General features: G+C 35.4%; 1 protein-coding gene and 1 long non-coding RNA gene across 4 annotated transcripts; one reads left to right on the top strand and one right to left on the bottom strand.

The window, feature by feature from the left end:
• Positions 1 to 49: 49 nt before the first annotated feature.
• On the top strand, positions 50 to 1,369 carry LOC142529917 (uncharacterized). The gene is made up of 2 exons (XR_012815982.1): positions 50 to 589; positions 651 to 1,369. It is a non-coding gene; the product is annotated as an uncharacterized LOC142529917 (long non-coding RNA).
• A 348-nt stretch (positions 1,370 to 1,717) lies between these two features.
• Positions 1,718 to 13,095, bottom strand: LOC142529914 (uncharacterized). 3 transcript variants are annotated; one of them, XM_075635615.1, is made up of 24 exons: positions 12,611 to 13,095; positions 12,388 to 12,497; positions 11,815 to 11,887; positions 11,511 to 11,572; positions 11,043 to 11,184; positions 10,314 to 10,520; positions 10,141 to 10,207; positions 9,616 to 10,015; positions 8,375 to 8,522; positions 8,121 to 8,281; positions 7,178 to 7,277; positions 5,753 to 5,827; positions 5,520 to 5,654; positions 5,197 to 5,286; positions 4,511 to 4,687; positions 4,309 to 4,413; positions 4,076 to 4,234; positions 3,691 to 3,735; positions 3,369 to 3,590; positions 2,682 to 2,788; positions 2,541 to 2,597; positions 2,368 to 2,425; positions 2,059 to 2,296; positions 1,718 to 1,873 (listed from the first exon to the last, which is right to left on the bottom strand). In XM_075635615.1, the coding sequence occupies exons 1-23, from the start codon at positions 12,749 to 12,751 to the stop codon at positions 2,135 to 2,137; spliced, it is 3,003 nt and encodes a 1,000-aa protein (XP_075491730.1). In that variant the 5' UTR covers positions 12,752 to 13,095; the 3' UTR covers positions 1,718 to 1,873; positions 2,059 to 2,134. The 3 variants fall into 3 exon arrangements, with proteins under 3 accessions (XP_075491730.1, XP_075491729.1, XP_075491732.1); XM_075635614.1 differs by having other exon boundaries at positions 2,368 to 2,428; positions 12,611 to 13,094; XM_075635617.1 differs by lacking the exons at positions 1,718 to 1,873; positions 2,059 to 2,296; positions 2,368 to 2,425; positions 2,541 to 2,597 and adding an exon at positions 3,113 to 3,222.
• Positions 13,096 to 13,482: the final 387 nt, after the last annotated feature.

Below are 13,482 nucleotides of genomic sequence, written 5' to 3'. Positions count from 1 at the left end.
CATAACAATATTATTTTTTTATAACTTTATTGGCCAGCCATTGGGGCTTCAATTTGGACCTCTATTTTGTCAATGGGTCCTTTATCTCTAAATTGGCCCAAATTAACCAAACATGTAAGTCGGGCAATTAGGGCTCATATATTTGTGAAACCCTAGTTCCAGATTTTGATTCGTCATGCCAGGATGACATAAACTCACGGCGAATGGCGCAAACTTCACCACCCTTCTTTGGCGAGCTGACGCTGGGCATGGTAGCTTTAAAGTTTTCAATTTTTCGATAAAAGCTATCAAATTTTCGGTCTTGTATTTTGAAATTTTCAGTCAATTCGAAGTAATTTTGTTTTATTTTTAACCCTTTTATCTGGGAATTAAACATGATACTCTACATGATGATGCTATTATTCATGGGCTATGGATCTTGCATCCGATGCTGCTCTTTCTAGTCATAGTTACTCTGATAGAGATTTTTGTTTTGTTTTTTGGGTTCTGAATTTGATTTATTTCTTAAACTCCTCGACTTGTTGATTATTAGCAACTTTGCATATTCCATCAATTTACTGTGATACTATTATTTTTCTGTCTTGCTCGAGTTGGCAAAGCTGTGACATCTAGTTTTACTAAATTTTTGGATTTTTTTATGTTTGCCAAAGGCCGTCGTTTGGAGTTCCTTGTGCTGATTGCAAATGACAGGATTTTATCATGTGAAATGATTTTTCTAGTTCGATAATTTTGTTTGTCTTGGTTCTTTCATTTTCATAATTGTATTTGGAAAGGCAACTTTGCCAGGTGATCAATTCTGCTATTGATTTCCTCTTTTCCCTGTTGCCAACATTGTTTTAGGCTGCATGTCTGGTTTATGGAGCTGATTTACTTCGATTCGGTTCGACATCCATCAAGCCTTAAATTTCCATTAATTTCTCATTCTTCACATGCATAAAGGCTAACTGATAGAATTTTGGGACTTGGTTGTTCGGTAATCTGGATAAATATTTACTTTGAATTGAACTAATTGTAACTTGTGGTTCTGACATCTAATGTAGTGTATCTGCCTGGGTAACTTTAGCCCCAAAGTCGAAAAGTAAGGCGGTGTGAAGAAAAAGGAAGGTCGAATCCAAGTGCAAAGAGTTCGAGCATTCGTATTTTCAGTATATATCAACCTATCCAAGTAACCATTGCAATTTTATGGAATGCAATTCCAGTGATCCTCCTTTCAGTTGGTTGAAATTTCTGTAAAATATGTTTTGACCGTGTCGATTGGTGATTGACTCTGTGCTACATAGCTTCTTAAAAATGAGTGTTTCAGTTTTTTTCCCTGTATTTTCTCATTAAATTTTGGCCTCGCATTTTGTTTTAGTTACTTTGAGTCGTACGATGTGATTCTCAACTCGAATATCTGTCTGAAGCTAAAAATAAGCTTTTCCAATTGAAATCTGGTGGATGTGATTGCAATTTACCGGTGGATTGTTTTAGTTTAACTTTGAGTTGTAATTTATCTGGGTATCCTCAGAGTGTTTGTACTTGTTTTGGTTAAGCAATATTTTTTATTACGGATAAAAGTATCTTTGCACTTGAATTGAAATACTTAATTAAACTCTCAATCACGTAAAATTTTACATCAGAAAAAGAAAAAAGAATTGGTACTTTCCAAGGTGATGTCTGCAGTGATATTAATATGAACCCGAAAAGCTCAAAACTCACCCTTATGCCTAAAAAACAATGACATGAAGGGATCACATTATATACCATGCACAGGCGCTTTGACAATATACCTACCAAAATTCCATTTAATGGAAGCGAAGCGAACCAAACAAAAGAAACCAATAGAGTGTGCCATGAAGTATCCATCTCAAATTTGAAGAAGCGTCAATCTCACCTGTTGAACAGAGTAAAACTACGTCAAAAACTAATAGTATGTAGATATTGCTGCACAAGCATGTCTTTGACAAAATATGTCTTTTAAATAGTACTAGAGCAGAATCGTTGGGTTGGTGTTTCTTCTCAAAAGATCAAACGCTGACAGCACTACCCAAGTAGAATTTAGGGAAACAAGCTACTAACCCGTATTCCTTGCATTTCACAAGCTCTAACGAAATTAAGCAACCTCGATTTCCTGCAAAAGCTTTGAAAAACAACTTTATGTCATGTTCAAAGCCTGTTTCAGTTGTGCAAATGATGCAGGGTGAATCTTAGACATGGCGGTGTTGAATAATTCTCCATGAAGAGTAGCACAAGTCTGGAGATTGTCCCTCACTGAGTTCTCCAACGACATTTGGTTTATTGGGTCAGAGAATTTGATCTGACATGAAACATGATTCAGTGAAAAATTATTAATTAGAACACTGCGCATCTCAAGGAAAAACAGTATACCTGTCTCTTCCTAACCTCTTTATTGGGGAGCTGCAGCTTGCTAGATTGCATATTATCGCTACTATAGTACAAGTAAATTTGATTACCAAACTAGAAAAGGTATATCAAGGCTTATTCAAGAAACAAGACATCAAAAAGTATACTGAGAAGAAAACCATAATATCAGTTCAAACCTTGATTCTTCTTCAGTTAAATCCTCACTTCCACCCAGTATGACACTGGCACATGCACTACATCAAGAACAAAAAAAACCCATAATGTGAACAAATTTTTCTGCAGAATTTTTCATAATTAACGATGAAGATGCTGAATACCTTAGGATCTGATCAAGTTTTTCAAGTACTTGGGGCATTCGCAAAGTTAAAATTATAGAAAGTGCTAGGCCAAAGGTCTTTCTTTGATAGGAAATAACATTGTCAACCTGCAAACCCAAAACAAAGAGCAATCTTAAATGACCAGTAAACAGCATAATTGTGGGCCATGAACCCAGAGTGCAGTCAAGTGACTACATTTTATATGGTTTACCACAAACTTTTTCCACGGCAATTTTTCTGATCGTAAGAGACTATCAGAACACCATTTGTACCAAAACAAAATCTTTGTTAAAAGGAAATTCTTGCTTACGAGTACATAGATAATGTGGCCACGAGTTCACTGTAGAAAAATGTCAAAAGTTCCACATTCATACATGACTAGAAACAATGAATTGCACAAAAAGAGCAACAACACTAAGTCAAGGGAGGACCTTTGTGTATATTAGTCTGGAGAAGCTTAAGTTTTGAAATAGAAGCCTCCAATTTAGTAGTGTTGCACAAGCAGCAAAAATATATATAGCCACTGCGATGAGTACCAGTTCTATAAAAGGAAAAAAAGATTGAAATATAGCATGTAATCATGTACATCATATTTATCACCATATTTATCAACATAGGAAGAACAAAGACAATTCATAGGTGAGTTCAAAATCATCAAATTCAAAATGCCAGAATATATTCACGCACCTTGTCTAGCCATACATCAGCCAGGCAAAGTAATATGTTTTCGTCATTTGAAAATCCAGCTTCCTGGAGATGTGCTAACAGTGATGGTTCTGATGTTAATTGTGCTATATAATTAGTATTCATGACCAAAATCCTTGCAAGTATGGCTGCTGAAGATGCTTTCACAGCTGTCTTCAAAGGTTCACGATCATCTCCTCCAGTCAGGCATATGACAATTAATTTCTAGACAAAAATAGCAAAATCTGAATTCCAGTTAAGCAAAATAAACACTAAAATAAAAGTCAAGGATACAGAATCGAAGAAAGAGAGAAAATCTATTTACCATTATAGTGGTACTGATTAATTGGGGCACGTCGGCAGGAAAACACTGCAGATACCAGAATAAGATGAAAGTCATTTACTCTGGTGACTGAAGACAAATGAAAATGCGTTGAGTGACAATAATCATTATATTTGTTTGACTGAGTGTAGCACTTTATGAACCCAGTTTCAATTATTATAACATTTGCAGGCAAGGGAGTAACACAGTTTATGATACCCATGCATTGCTAGACACTCCAAAAAGATTTATATATACCCCGCACTTTCAAATAAATAAAAAACCATTTGCGAAGATGCTATTTTAGCTTATAAGGACCTGCTTTAACCAATATTAAAATGCTTTGTCAAGAGAACAACAATTTTGCCATTGTGTCAGGAATAACTACCTGAACTAAAATATCCACAAGTGGAACAATTGAAAGCAACCCTCTGTCATTGACGTTACCAACAACTAATTCAAGAAGTTTAGCGAGAGTTGGTGCATGCATATTGAGGAATTCTATTCCACCAAAAAGTATGTAGGCTTCAACGATGCTGGCAGCCACCTGTAAATTGAGTTAAGACTTCAGGACATTCTTTTAAAAAAGAAGATGAAAGAGCAAGAGGAATTTCTATATACCTTTAAGTGATCAAAACTTCGGTCCAAGATCTCCACCAGACATGGGAAATACCCCAACAGCTGAGGAACCATTGAGGTGGCATGAGAAAGAGTGGCTTCCCATAACTGCACGATAATAATACAGAACAAAAAAAATTGACATTTGACATTTTGGCTGTTAAGGTAAAAAAATTCAATAACAAATGCTTGTTCTAAACCAAACCTGCATGCTATCTTCCAAAAGTTCATCAGGGCTATTTGCATTGATTACACTTTGTAAAATGGGCAGTAGCATGTTGTAACATATAAACGACTGATTACCAAGTGCAACGACAAAGTTTTTCAGAGCCATGAGAAGCTGAATTTGCAGTAGGCTTTCACCAGAAGATTCTTCCCACACCTATGGAAAACTAAGTCAATACAAAGCAATATGAAATGATGGGAATGATGAACCAAAAAGGGAGAAAGTTTTTGAGTTCAAATAGGGTTGTGCATATGTCAAGAAGCAAACCACCAACACAACAGGGAAACAGTATCTGCACAAGCTAATGCAGTCTAGTAGAGAGATGTAGGGCAAATGAATGTGATTAAGATGTAGTCATATATTCCCTGTGACAATATTCAGCTCAAATAAAACAAACCAGGAATTCATTACAACAGTAAAACAGTTCCTGAATGAAACTTACTCAAGCTTTACAGAAATAAACAAGAATGCTGAAAATCTGAAGGCAATGTAAGTTGAGAACAAGATTTTTCAGATATGTCCACATAGTAAAAAAAATTCTTCTGATTTTTACTGCTCCATAGAGGGCATATCTCGATTTATGCAGGAAAAAAAAGTCCAATCAACTGTACAAGAAGAATGTGTCATTAGGAAAAAAAATGCACAAACAAGTGCAAACACGGTACCTTCTGGAAAAACTGCATCAACTTGTTTGAGAGAGGAATAACTTCAGTAACCCGTGCAATAAGACAAGAAATTGTATTCAACACTTGAACCTAGTACATAATTTGAATAAAATTGCAATTAGTAAATTAGATCCCGTATGGCGGAAGGCTGAATGACTTAATAGGTGTTTGAAAGAGTCCTATAATCCAGAGTTAAAATAAGATTGAGGGACTGCCGAAAAAATTAGTGCATAGTATCTTAGTCATCAAAAACAAAGTTGCATAAGCTGCAGAAGACACACTTATCACTTGAAAAACTTGAACAATGAGAGACAGTAACTAACTTTCGAATCGAACTCTTGGACTTCATCCACCAATTTGAAACATGAGTCCCAGCATATTGGAAGAAGATCAGAGAATTCCTGCTCTGAGAAATTGGCATCTTCAATATGAAAATACAGGGATCGTGATGCTGCCAGCTAAAAGAAAAGCCAAAAAGAGGATAAAATCAAAACTGCAAAATGAAACAAATTGTTATAACAAGAAACTGCAGAGGATTTGTCAAAATGTATCATACCCTAACACACAGGTCTTTCTCCTGAAGCAATTTTATTAAAGCACAATATACTGGTCTTCTGGTTTCGTCTTTAATCTGTACAGAAAGAAAAACTCAGGAGCCAAATTCTCAGTTGCAGTCGCAATAACGGTGATGACAAACTGCAATAAAATCATCCAAGAGGACGATACAACTCACTCAAACCATGTCATATTTCATGCAACATTGAACATCGGAAAGACATGCTAATTATTCTTTTGAAATTTTATTTACCTTTTAAATAAAACTTTCAGATGGCCAACCTTATTGTGCAGTCCATTATTTTTACATTTCTTATCACATATTTAACTGGATTCATGCAGACTATCAACAAAAAACTAAGTTTGAATTGTCAAAAAACTTTTGAAGATGGGATCAGAATTGGCAATCCATTTTTTCACTAGATGTCTGCGTGATATCTAGTGATTTAATGCCAATCTAGTAACATCTCAAACTTAGCATTGACATCAGGAATCTGAACCACGAGGACACGGCATCAATTTGATACAGTTGACAGCTCAAAGTAACTTGCATCATCCAGTACGATACAAACGAAATTTACTTCAAGTTAATTTGATTCCAGTCCGTAAAATCCTACAAAAATTCTAGCTTCAAGCCAAATTTCTAGTCTATACATTTAATTCATTTAATCTGCAACTGCATCTTCGGTAATTGAGTTATCAAATATTTCAATTCTCAAGCTTTATGATTTCAAAAGCTTTTTTCTCCCTCCTATTAAATATCCAGCAAAATACAAACCAAACGGAGTGAAGAAAAAAAAAACCAAGAGCGCGATACAATGAAGCAATCAGGTCAAATGATGAAAAGATTTGGGCCAAGAAAAACTAAATGTGACTTATGAACGATAAGGATTTCATAATTGGTATTGAACTATTGAACTGGACCCGTAGGTAGAAGGGGCCAGACTAGTCTAGCCCCTTCTTTGGGTCTGCCCTTGCTCCACAGCTTCAGAGTCAAAATAAAACTAATTAGATTTTAAGATAGTTCAAGAATACCTAATCCTAGTTCAAAAAAAAAAAAAAAGAATACCGAATCCTTTGGGAATTGGCAAGCCAGAATACCAATATACTATCACTAAACTAGAGACTGATATTTCGAAGGCACCATAAGAAGGCACCAACTAATATCTTAGACACATGAATGCACAGATTTTCTGACAAAAAATGCTTGAAGAAACTTTTTTCCATACATGAATACTCAAAATATCTGATAGTTCATCTTAACGGATAACTGAATCAACAAGCATTTAACTTTTGTACCAATCTCGTTCAGATAAACTAAAATAAGGCAATGTTCCATTCAAAAGCAGAGGCAACCAACAAAGGAAAAGTGCAAAAAATAAGAAACAGTGATGATAAATGCAAATATATCAACAAGTCTTATTACCTCCGAAACCCATTGCCCCAAAATTAATGCAACTTTTCTATGTATCATTCGCATGTTTGGATGGTCATTTGTGAGTTCAACAGATAATGCATTATTGAACCTGCATAAGAGGGTGATGGAATTCTCTTTAAGTCATGCAAAAAAAAAAAAAAAAGTTGGACATGGAGTAGGAAGTAATAAGCATTGATTCAGTAAAAATGTAGCCACAGAATAGAAACTGTAATAAAAAGATATTTGGTAATTTCACAGCTTAACAAAAAAACAGAAATAAAGGGGTTGAAAAAACCTGATAAGAACAGAGATACAATGGTTGAAATAAACAATAGAAGTAGGTAGGAGTATGAATCAGTCAAGCTAGGGTATATCAATAACCTAAATGTCCAAATATCAACAAAGGAAAATCAGGACTGAAACTTGTTTGGTCTTAATTTCGCTAGCATCATGTGACGGTTATCTATATAATTCCAGCCATCCACTGGATTGGAAATTCCTGACAACTGGATTGGAGAAACCCTAATACGGTTTCAACTGAGCTGGCTCTACTACTAGCTTTTGAAATTTCTTGGCGATTCCAACGTTAGAGTGGCAAAGCTTATCCACCTGAAGCACTCACATCTACTCCTGTCTTGCTGTGGAAGCAGTGGGCGGAAGCTACTGACTTATATGTATCTTTTACAATAAAATTTCCATGGAAAAACAAAATCATATGTCCTTTAACTGATTGTCTCAAATAACCCCAACCTCAAAAGCTTACATTGAAGGAACATTATCTCTGTACAAAATATGCATTGAGTAATTGCATTCATCTATATTCACAAATGCAAAATGCTGTTGGCAAAAATCAGAGTTCTCCATTGTAAAAAGAGCCACCAGAAGACAAAGTTGACCAATTCGTGTAACTGGAATCAAATTACTACTTGACACCAATAATTCAAGGACTTACCAGTCTTTGAAACTCAGATAATTCGAAAGCTCATAGTAGACATATGCAGCAGCACCATAAGCAGCATCCTTGAGAAGCAAGGGTGGAGTTATTTCATAACCAGAAGAAGGGAATCCACTCATTGCCTCTTGAAGAATGGAAACCACAACAGGACCCAGGAGCTGAAACGGTGAAAAATGACCATAAGCACGCACAACACTTCCAGACATGTCAACACACAAGAAAATAAACTTAAAAGTGTCACAAAGACCCACTTGGCTGTGATTCTCAAACAAAACAATGTATAATGCTTCTGCGCATGGTCTTAATCTCTCTGACCACAAGACAGAATCCTGCTCGTGGTGAAAAGACTCAGGATTCTGGTACCATTCTTCCATATCGCTTGCTGTTAAAACAAAATACCTGCTTCAGAAATAACAGAAGACTGAGAGAAGTGAATCAAAGAAAGAACAAAATTAAAGATGACATAGAACACATTTTATCTAATCATGATGCCATGACAAATGCAGCAGGCTTGAATCACAGTAAATAATATATCTTATTAGAGAAAGGCATCACCGGGTTGCGGCAAGAATTTTATATCCATCCAAGTACTTGAAGCTTAACCGATTCAATTGGCATCATAACCCCCGCTTTAGGGAGCAGTCTCAGTTCAAGATCTTTAGCTAGCAAAGCATGTCCCCCATTTGTACTCCGGGAAAAGGAAAAGAAAAAAGACTAACCAATTCAAAAAAATCGCTAATATGATCTTCAGGCAAAAAGTTTTAACATCCTTGAAATTGTTTCCGGCCGTCATATCAGTACATGGAGGAAACCTAAAACACTTGTAATAAGAAGAATAGGGAAACTTCCACTTCAAAATAAAGTAAATTCAAATTTCATATAATTAAGAAGAAAGACAAGGAAACAAGAATTGCCAAGGAATTTTAGGAGAACAGCTGATCAAAATGCACGTCTACAGGCTAGGAGAAAAGAATCTGCATCTAGTGCAATGATGCAGCCCAGAGTCAAACTCATCAAGCCATCTGATCAAATTGAATGGATAAGTTGAAGTGGTGTAAATATCTTCTCTTAATCAGGCAGTTCAAAGCATTTTAAAGTTAGTCAATGTGGTTTAAGGTTTGACAGATCTTTCCTGATAGAGATTCTAAATGCCTAAAGAATGCAGAGGTCACAAATTGAATGGATAAGTTGATGTGGTGTAAATATCTTCTCTTAATCAGGCAGTTAGCATTTTAAAGTTAGTCACTGCTGTTTAAATGTCGACAAATCTTTCCTGATAGAGATGCTAAATGCCTAAAGAATGCAGATGTCACAAGTGAATATAGAGAAGGTGAGTGCGGTGCAAGACAGAGCAAACATTTGATTTATCCATTAGCGCCTATAGTTGTTTTTACTTTCCTGATAATATACATTACCAGGCTCCAGAACAATAACTTGATTGAGAAAGACCTGGAAAACAAAATAAAGCATATTTACATGACTTCGTTTTTACCTCCTTATCAGTATGTTACACAAAAGAACCACACGCTCACTAGGCAGAAGAGAAGCCAAGACACCAGCAACTGTACTAGATACATTTTTCTTCATCATTTGAAAGGTAATTCGATTGTCATCCATCACATGACCAGTCATGATTGGCTTGTAATCTTTACATTCAAGAATAGATTTCATCATTGACATACACTGAATCAAAAATTCTTGAAACGAGACACTATCTGGCTCGGGGTTTGTTATCTTATTCAAGCAAAAGTCAACAACAGGCCAAAGGACACTTTTGTCACCAAATGAGTAAGGATGCCTGTGCTGAATTGCAATTAAAACCTTCATCAACTTAATGCATGCCTTCTTCAGCAAATCCCAGAATTTGGGATGTTCCTCTTGAAAAGATGAATCTGCATATGAATTGCAAATCGGAACAATTTTAATTTTTACAGCCCTTGATTTTATTTAGAAGAGGCTTTGATACCTAACAATGGATAATCATTGATAAGACTTAATTCAAGAGCTGAGATCTTACAGTATGGTAGAAACGATTGGACAGCATTTAACACAACAGGACCGACCTTCTTGACAGGTTGCACCTCCTATAAGGTAACAATTTCATAAGTGAAGCAAACTTGTATTGATCAATAGACACAAAAAATAAAACAGAAAGCGAAGAAGAAGAAATCTGAAAAGATGGGACCTCACCTGTATAGACTTCGTGTCACTTGGGAACCCGGAAATTATAAGTTGCCGTATAATCTTTGAACACAGGAACCATCTTTCACAGGTTAAGTAAATATCATCCTCATTCAACTCAGAAGCATTTTGAGCAAGCAATGAAAAACCATGCAATATATTCTGCACATCAGTCTGCCAAAGGTGCCAACTGTAATCAAAGAATTGGGATGCTATCTGACAAATGAAAAAGGTGAAATATTAAGTGACACTTGCACCATCCTTTATAAAAAAATCCCATCCAATTTTACATACAGTGAGACCAATTATTGAAAATAAAGTGCAAAAATTTACATTCAAATCTTTAACATCGATCCAGCATGCCAGCTCACATCAGCTTTAGGCTAACATGAATATCTATAGATTGTAAAGGCTCTTCTACCTTAAGGAACATAATTTCACAAGGATATTGTCAACATAATAACTCCATGACAAATAATAAATCAAGACTCCAGCAAAGACTCAAATTACAAAAACAAATGTGAATATCCTCTAGAGAGGTAACTTTTACAGGATAAATAAAACTTCATTGATGATCTTTATTCACCATATGTACTCTGTTTTTTTCAACAATTCTAGCACATTGGATATTAATGCCCCAACATCCAAATTTAAATTTAGTGCAACTTTATCAAAATGTACATCATGAAATGCACACAGCCATTTCCAAAAATAATAAATAAAATTAAACAAGTGCACCTCCGCGAAGGTCCTCTGATCAGAAGTTAGTCGTTTCGTCGACAACTCCTTCAATGTCCGGAAAAGAATCATACAGATTCTATGAGAAGTTAATAAATCCGCAGATTGAAGCTGTCGAGCTAACATAGAAAACAAGTCTGACCTGTATCCAAACTTGAATCAGTGGGCATAATACACAGGAGGAATACACAGAGAACAGTTTTGCAGAAGAATGAGCAATATAACACATGGCACAATACAAATGTTATATAAGCTTCACTAAGACATGACAGTAGATCAGAAATATAAAACAAGATACTACCTTTTAAAAATAACAATAATTAACCACAAAATTTTAGAAAAATAATATCAGTTCCTTATCTAGCCTCAATATTGTACCATATTTTCAGGGATGAAATGATGGAATATATAAATATCATAAGAAATTTGCTGCCACACTATGAAACCTCATCATGGTAGATATCATACCATTCTCTTGGATAGTCAATGCGAGCGATTTTCGAGATCAAAACGGACAATGTCGCAGCAATCTGTACCAAAAGAGGAAAACACATGAAGCATGACTGATGTTTGAGAAGACAAATTAGAAAATCTTCCAATTTTGTGAAGGTAGTATCGTCCCCAATATCAGTGACAAAAAGATGATGTCATATGCAATAGCCAGTAAATTAATTTAAGCTTTGGCACAAACAACTACACAACTGGTTTTAGGGAACTGTAAGCAAGCAAGCAAAATTCAAAGTTGTTTACCAGCAATCATTATATGTATCACCTGATAATTCTCTTCTCTTAAGTGTGACAGCAACTTTTGCCTCAAATATATTTTTTCTTCATTGCTCAATCCCCTGTGAAAACATATTATAATCAGATGTAGCACCAAACCTAAACATCTATTTACTCCAATAAAATAAACGAAACAAAATAAACACACCCCGATTAAAAGGAGGAATAATATAATGTTCAAACAAAACAGTTCTCAAAACCTTTCCACTTATTCCCTTGGGCAGGGTTCATACCCGCACAAACTTTCATTGATATCCACCAGAAACAACATGGCTATAGCTGTCTAATTAAGTTATCTTCAAAATTAAATCAAGATGAATAATTATCAAACTACACATTTCCTAACCAGATGAAACTTATCGATCGTGAAATGATATATTGTCACCAAAACCAAAGTGACTAACAAAAAAAACTAGCGGTTTAACCAAAGACAATGTTAGACCATTTCCAACCCATCTCTCCTTTCGTCACATTCAGATAAAACAACACCAGTAGATAAAGAAACTAAAGAACACAGTGCACCAAGATGAACACAGATGCTCAAAAAATACGAATGACATACGTGGAATCACGCTTTTGTCTCCAATACCGATTGATGCTGTTCTTGAAATACACTGACGCCAATAATCTCACATCCGTCTGTGACGCCAAATCTTTGGCTGCTATAACTTCCTGCACGATACAAAAAACCTCATAAAAAAGGTCCGACATCTTCACAACTCATAACTTCTCACATGCATTAACACAAACATAAACAACAAGTACAAACACAAAAACTCATATACCATTAGACAAGAGCAGAAACCAGGTCTGCTCTCGAATTGCGCCAAAGCATCTTCGGCAGGCTTTCGTATGTTTATGTCACCGCTCAACGAATTGGCGAGTAGTGCATATATCGCAGGCAAGTCGGAGACTGAGAGAGTCATTTCTTTTCGTCAACAAAAAAAATCAACCAATGTATCAGGCGTATCGAAAAATGCACGCTGCCTGCATAAACGGAGAAAATGCGGAGTTGTTCTTGATCGACGTGTTGACTAAAAGATTCGAACCGTGATACTTTCCGAAGGGTGACTGGAAGATATATGATTAGAAATATCGGAGCAGATTATTTAAAGAGTTGGGAGTGGAGTAGATAGTATGATTCCGACGAAGGATTACCGGCGGCGGTGGGAGGCGGAGAAAAGGTGAAGCCTCCGGCGATGAGATTCTCAGTTGGAACTGTCTCGTGTCACTTTGATTTTAAAATGCAATTTAATATCGTCTTTTCTTTTCTTTTCTTTTCTTCTCTTTTTCTTTTACATAAAATTAAATCTTATATCGTAGTTTCAAAAATATAATTTAACCGTTCGACTACGTATTGACATTTGTTTTTTGTCATTTCTATAATTATATTCTAATTTTATAAATTGATAACTTTTATTTAAAAATATTTAAACAAAAAATTACTATATACTAAAACCTATAAAAATAAAAATGATTACTAGAATCACGACTTCAACAACAACTAGATAACCTCAAAGCTAAATCGAAATATTTTCATAATCAAAATATCTGAGTGTATAAATATAGGCAAAAACTTGTGTGAGACGATCTCACGAGTCGAATGTTGTGAGACAGATCTCTTATTTGGGTCATCCATGAAAAAATATTACTTTTT

The sequence above is a fragment of the Primulina tabacum genome, chromosome 16 (genome assembly GCF_025594145.1).
Source record: "Primulina tabacum isolate GXHZ01 chromosome 16, ASM2559414v2, whole genome shotgun sequence".
In the NCBI taxonomy this organism is placed as follows: domain Eukaryota; kingdom Viridiplantae; phylum Streptophyta; class Magnoliopsida; order Lamiales; family Gesneriaceae; genus Primulina; species Primulina tabacum.
Note: the sequence above shows the minus strand (reverse complement) of the source record. Positions and strands in the feature narration are given on the sequence as shown.

What these genes read in the sequence shown, in the direction of transcription:
- LOC142529914 (XM_075635614.1), bottom strand. Translation starts at nt 12,751, where the DNA reads ATGACTCTCTCAGTCTCCGACTTGCCTGCGATATATGCACTACTCGCC. An exon ending in TGTAACATACTGATAAGGAG is followed by an intron (nt 8,523 to 9,615) that starts GTAAAAACGAAG and finishes TTTCTGAAGCAG; the next exon opens with GTATTTTGTTTTAACAGCAA. An exon ending in TAATCAGTACCACTATAATG is followed by an intron (nt 3,591 to 3,690) that starts GTAAATAGATTT and finishes ATTTTTGTCTAG; the next exon opens with AAATTAATTGTCATATGCCT.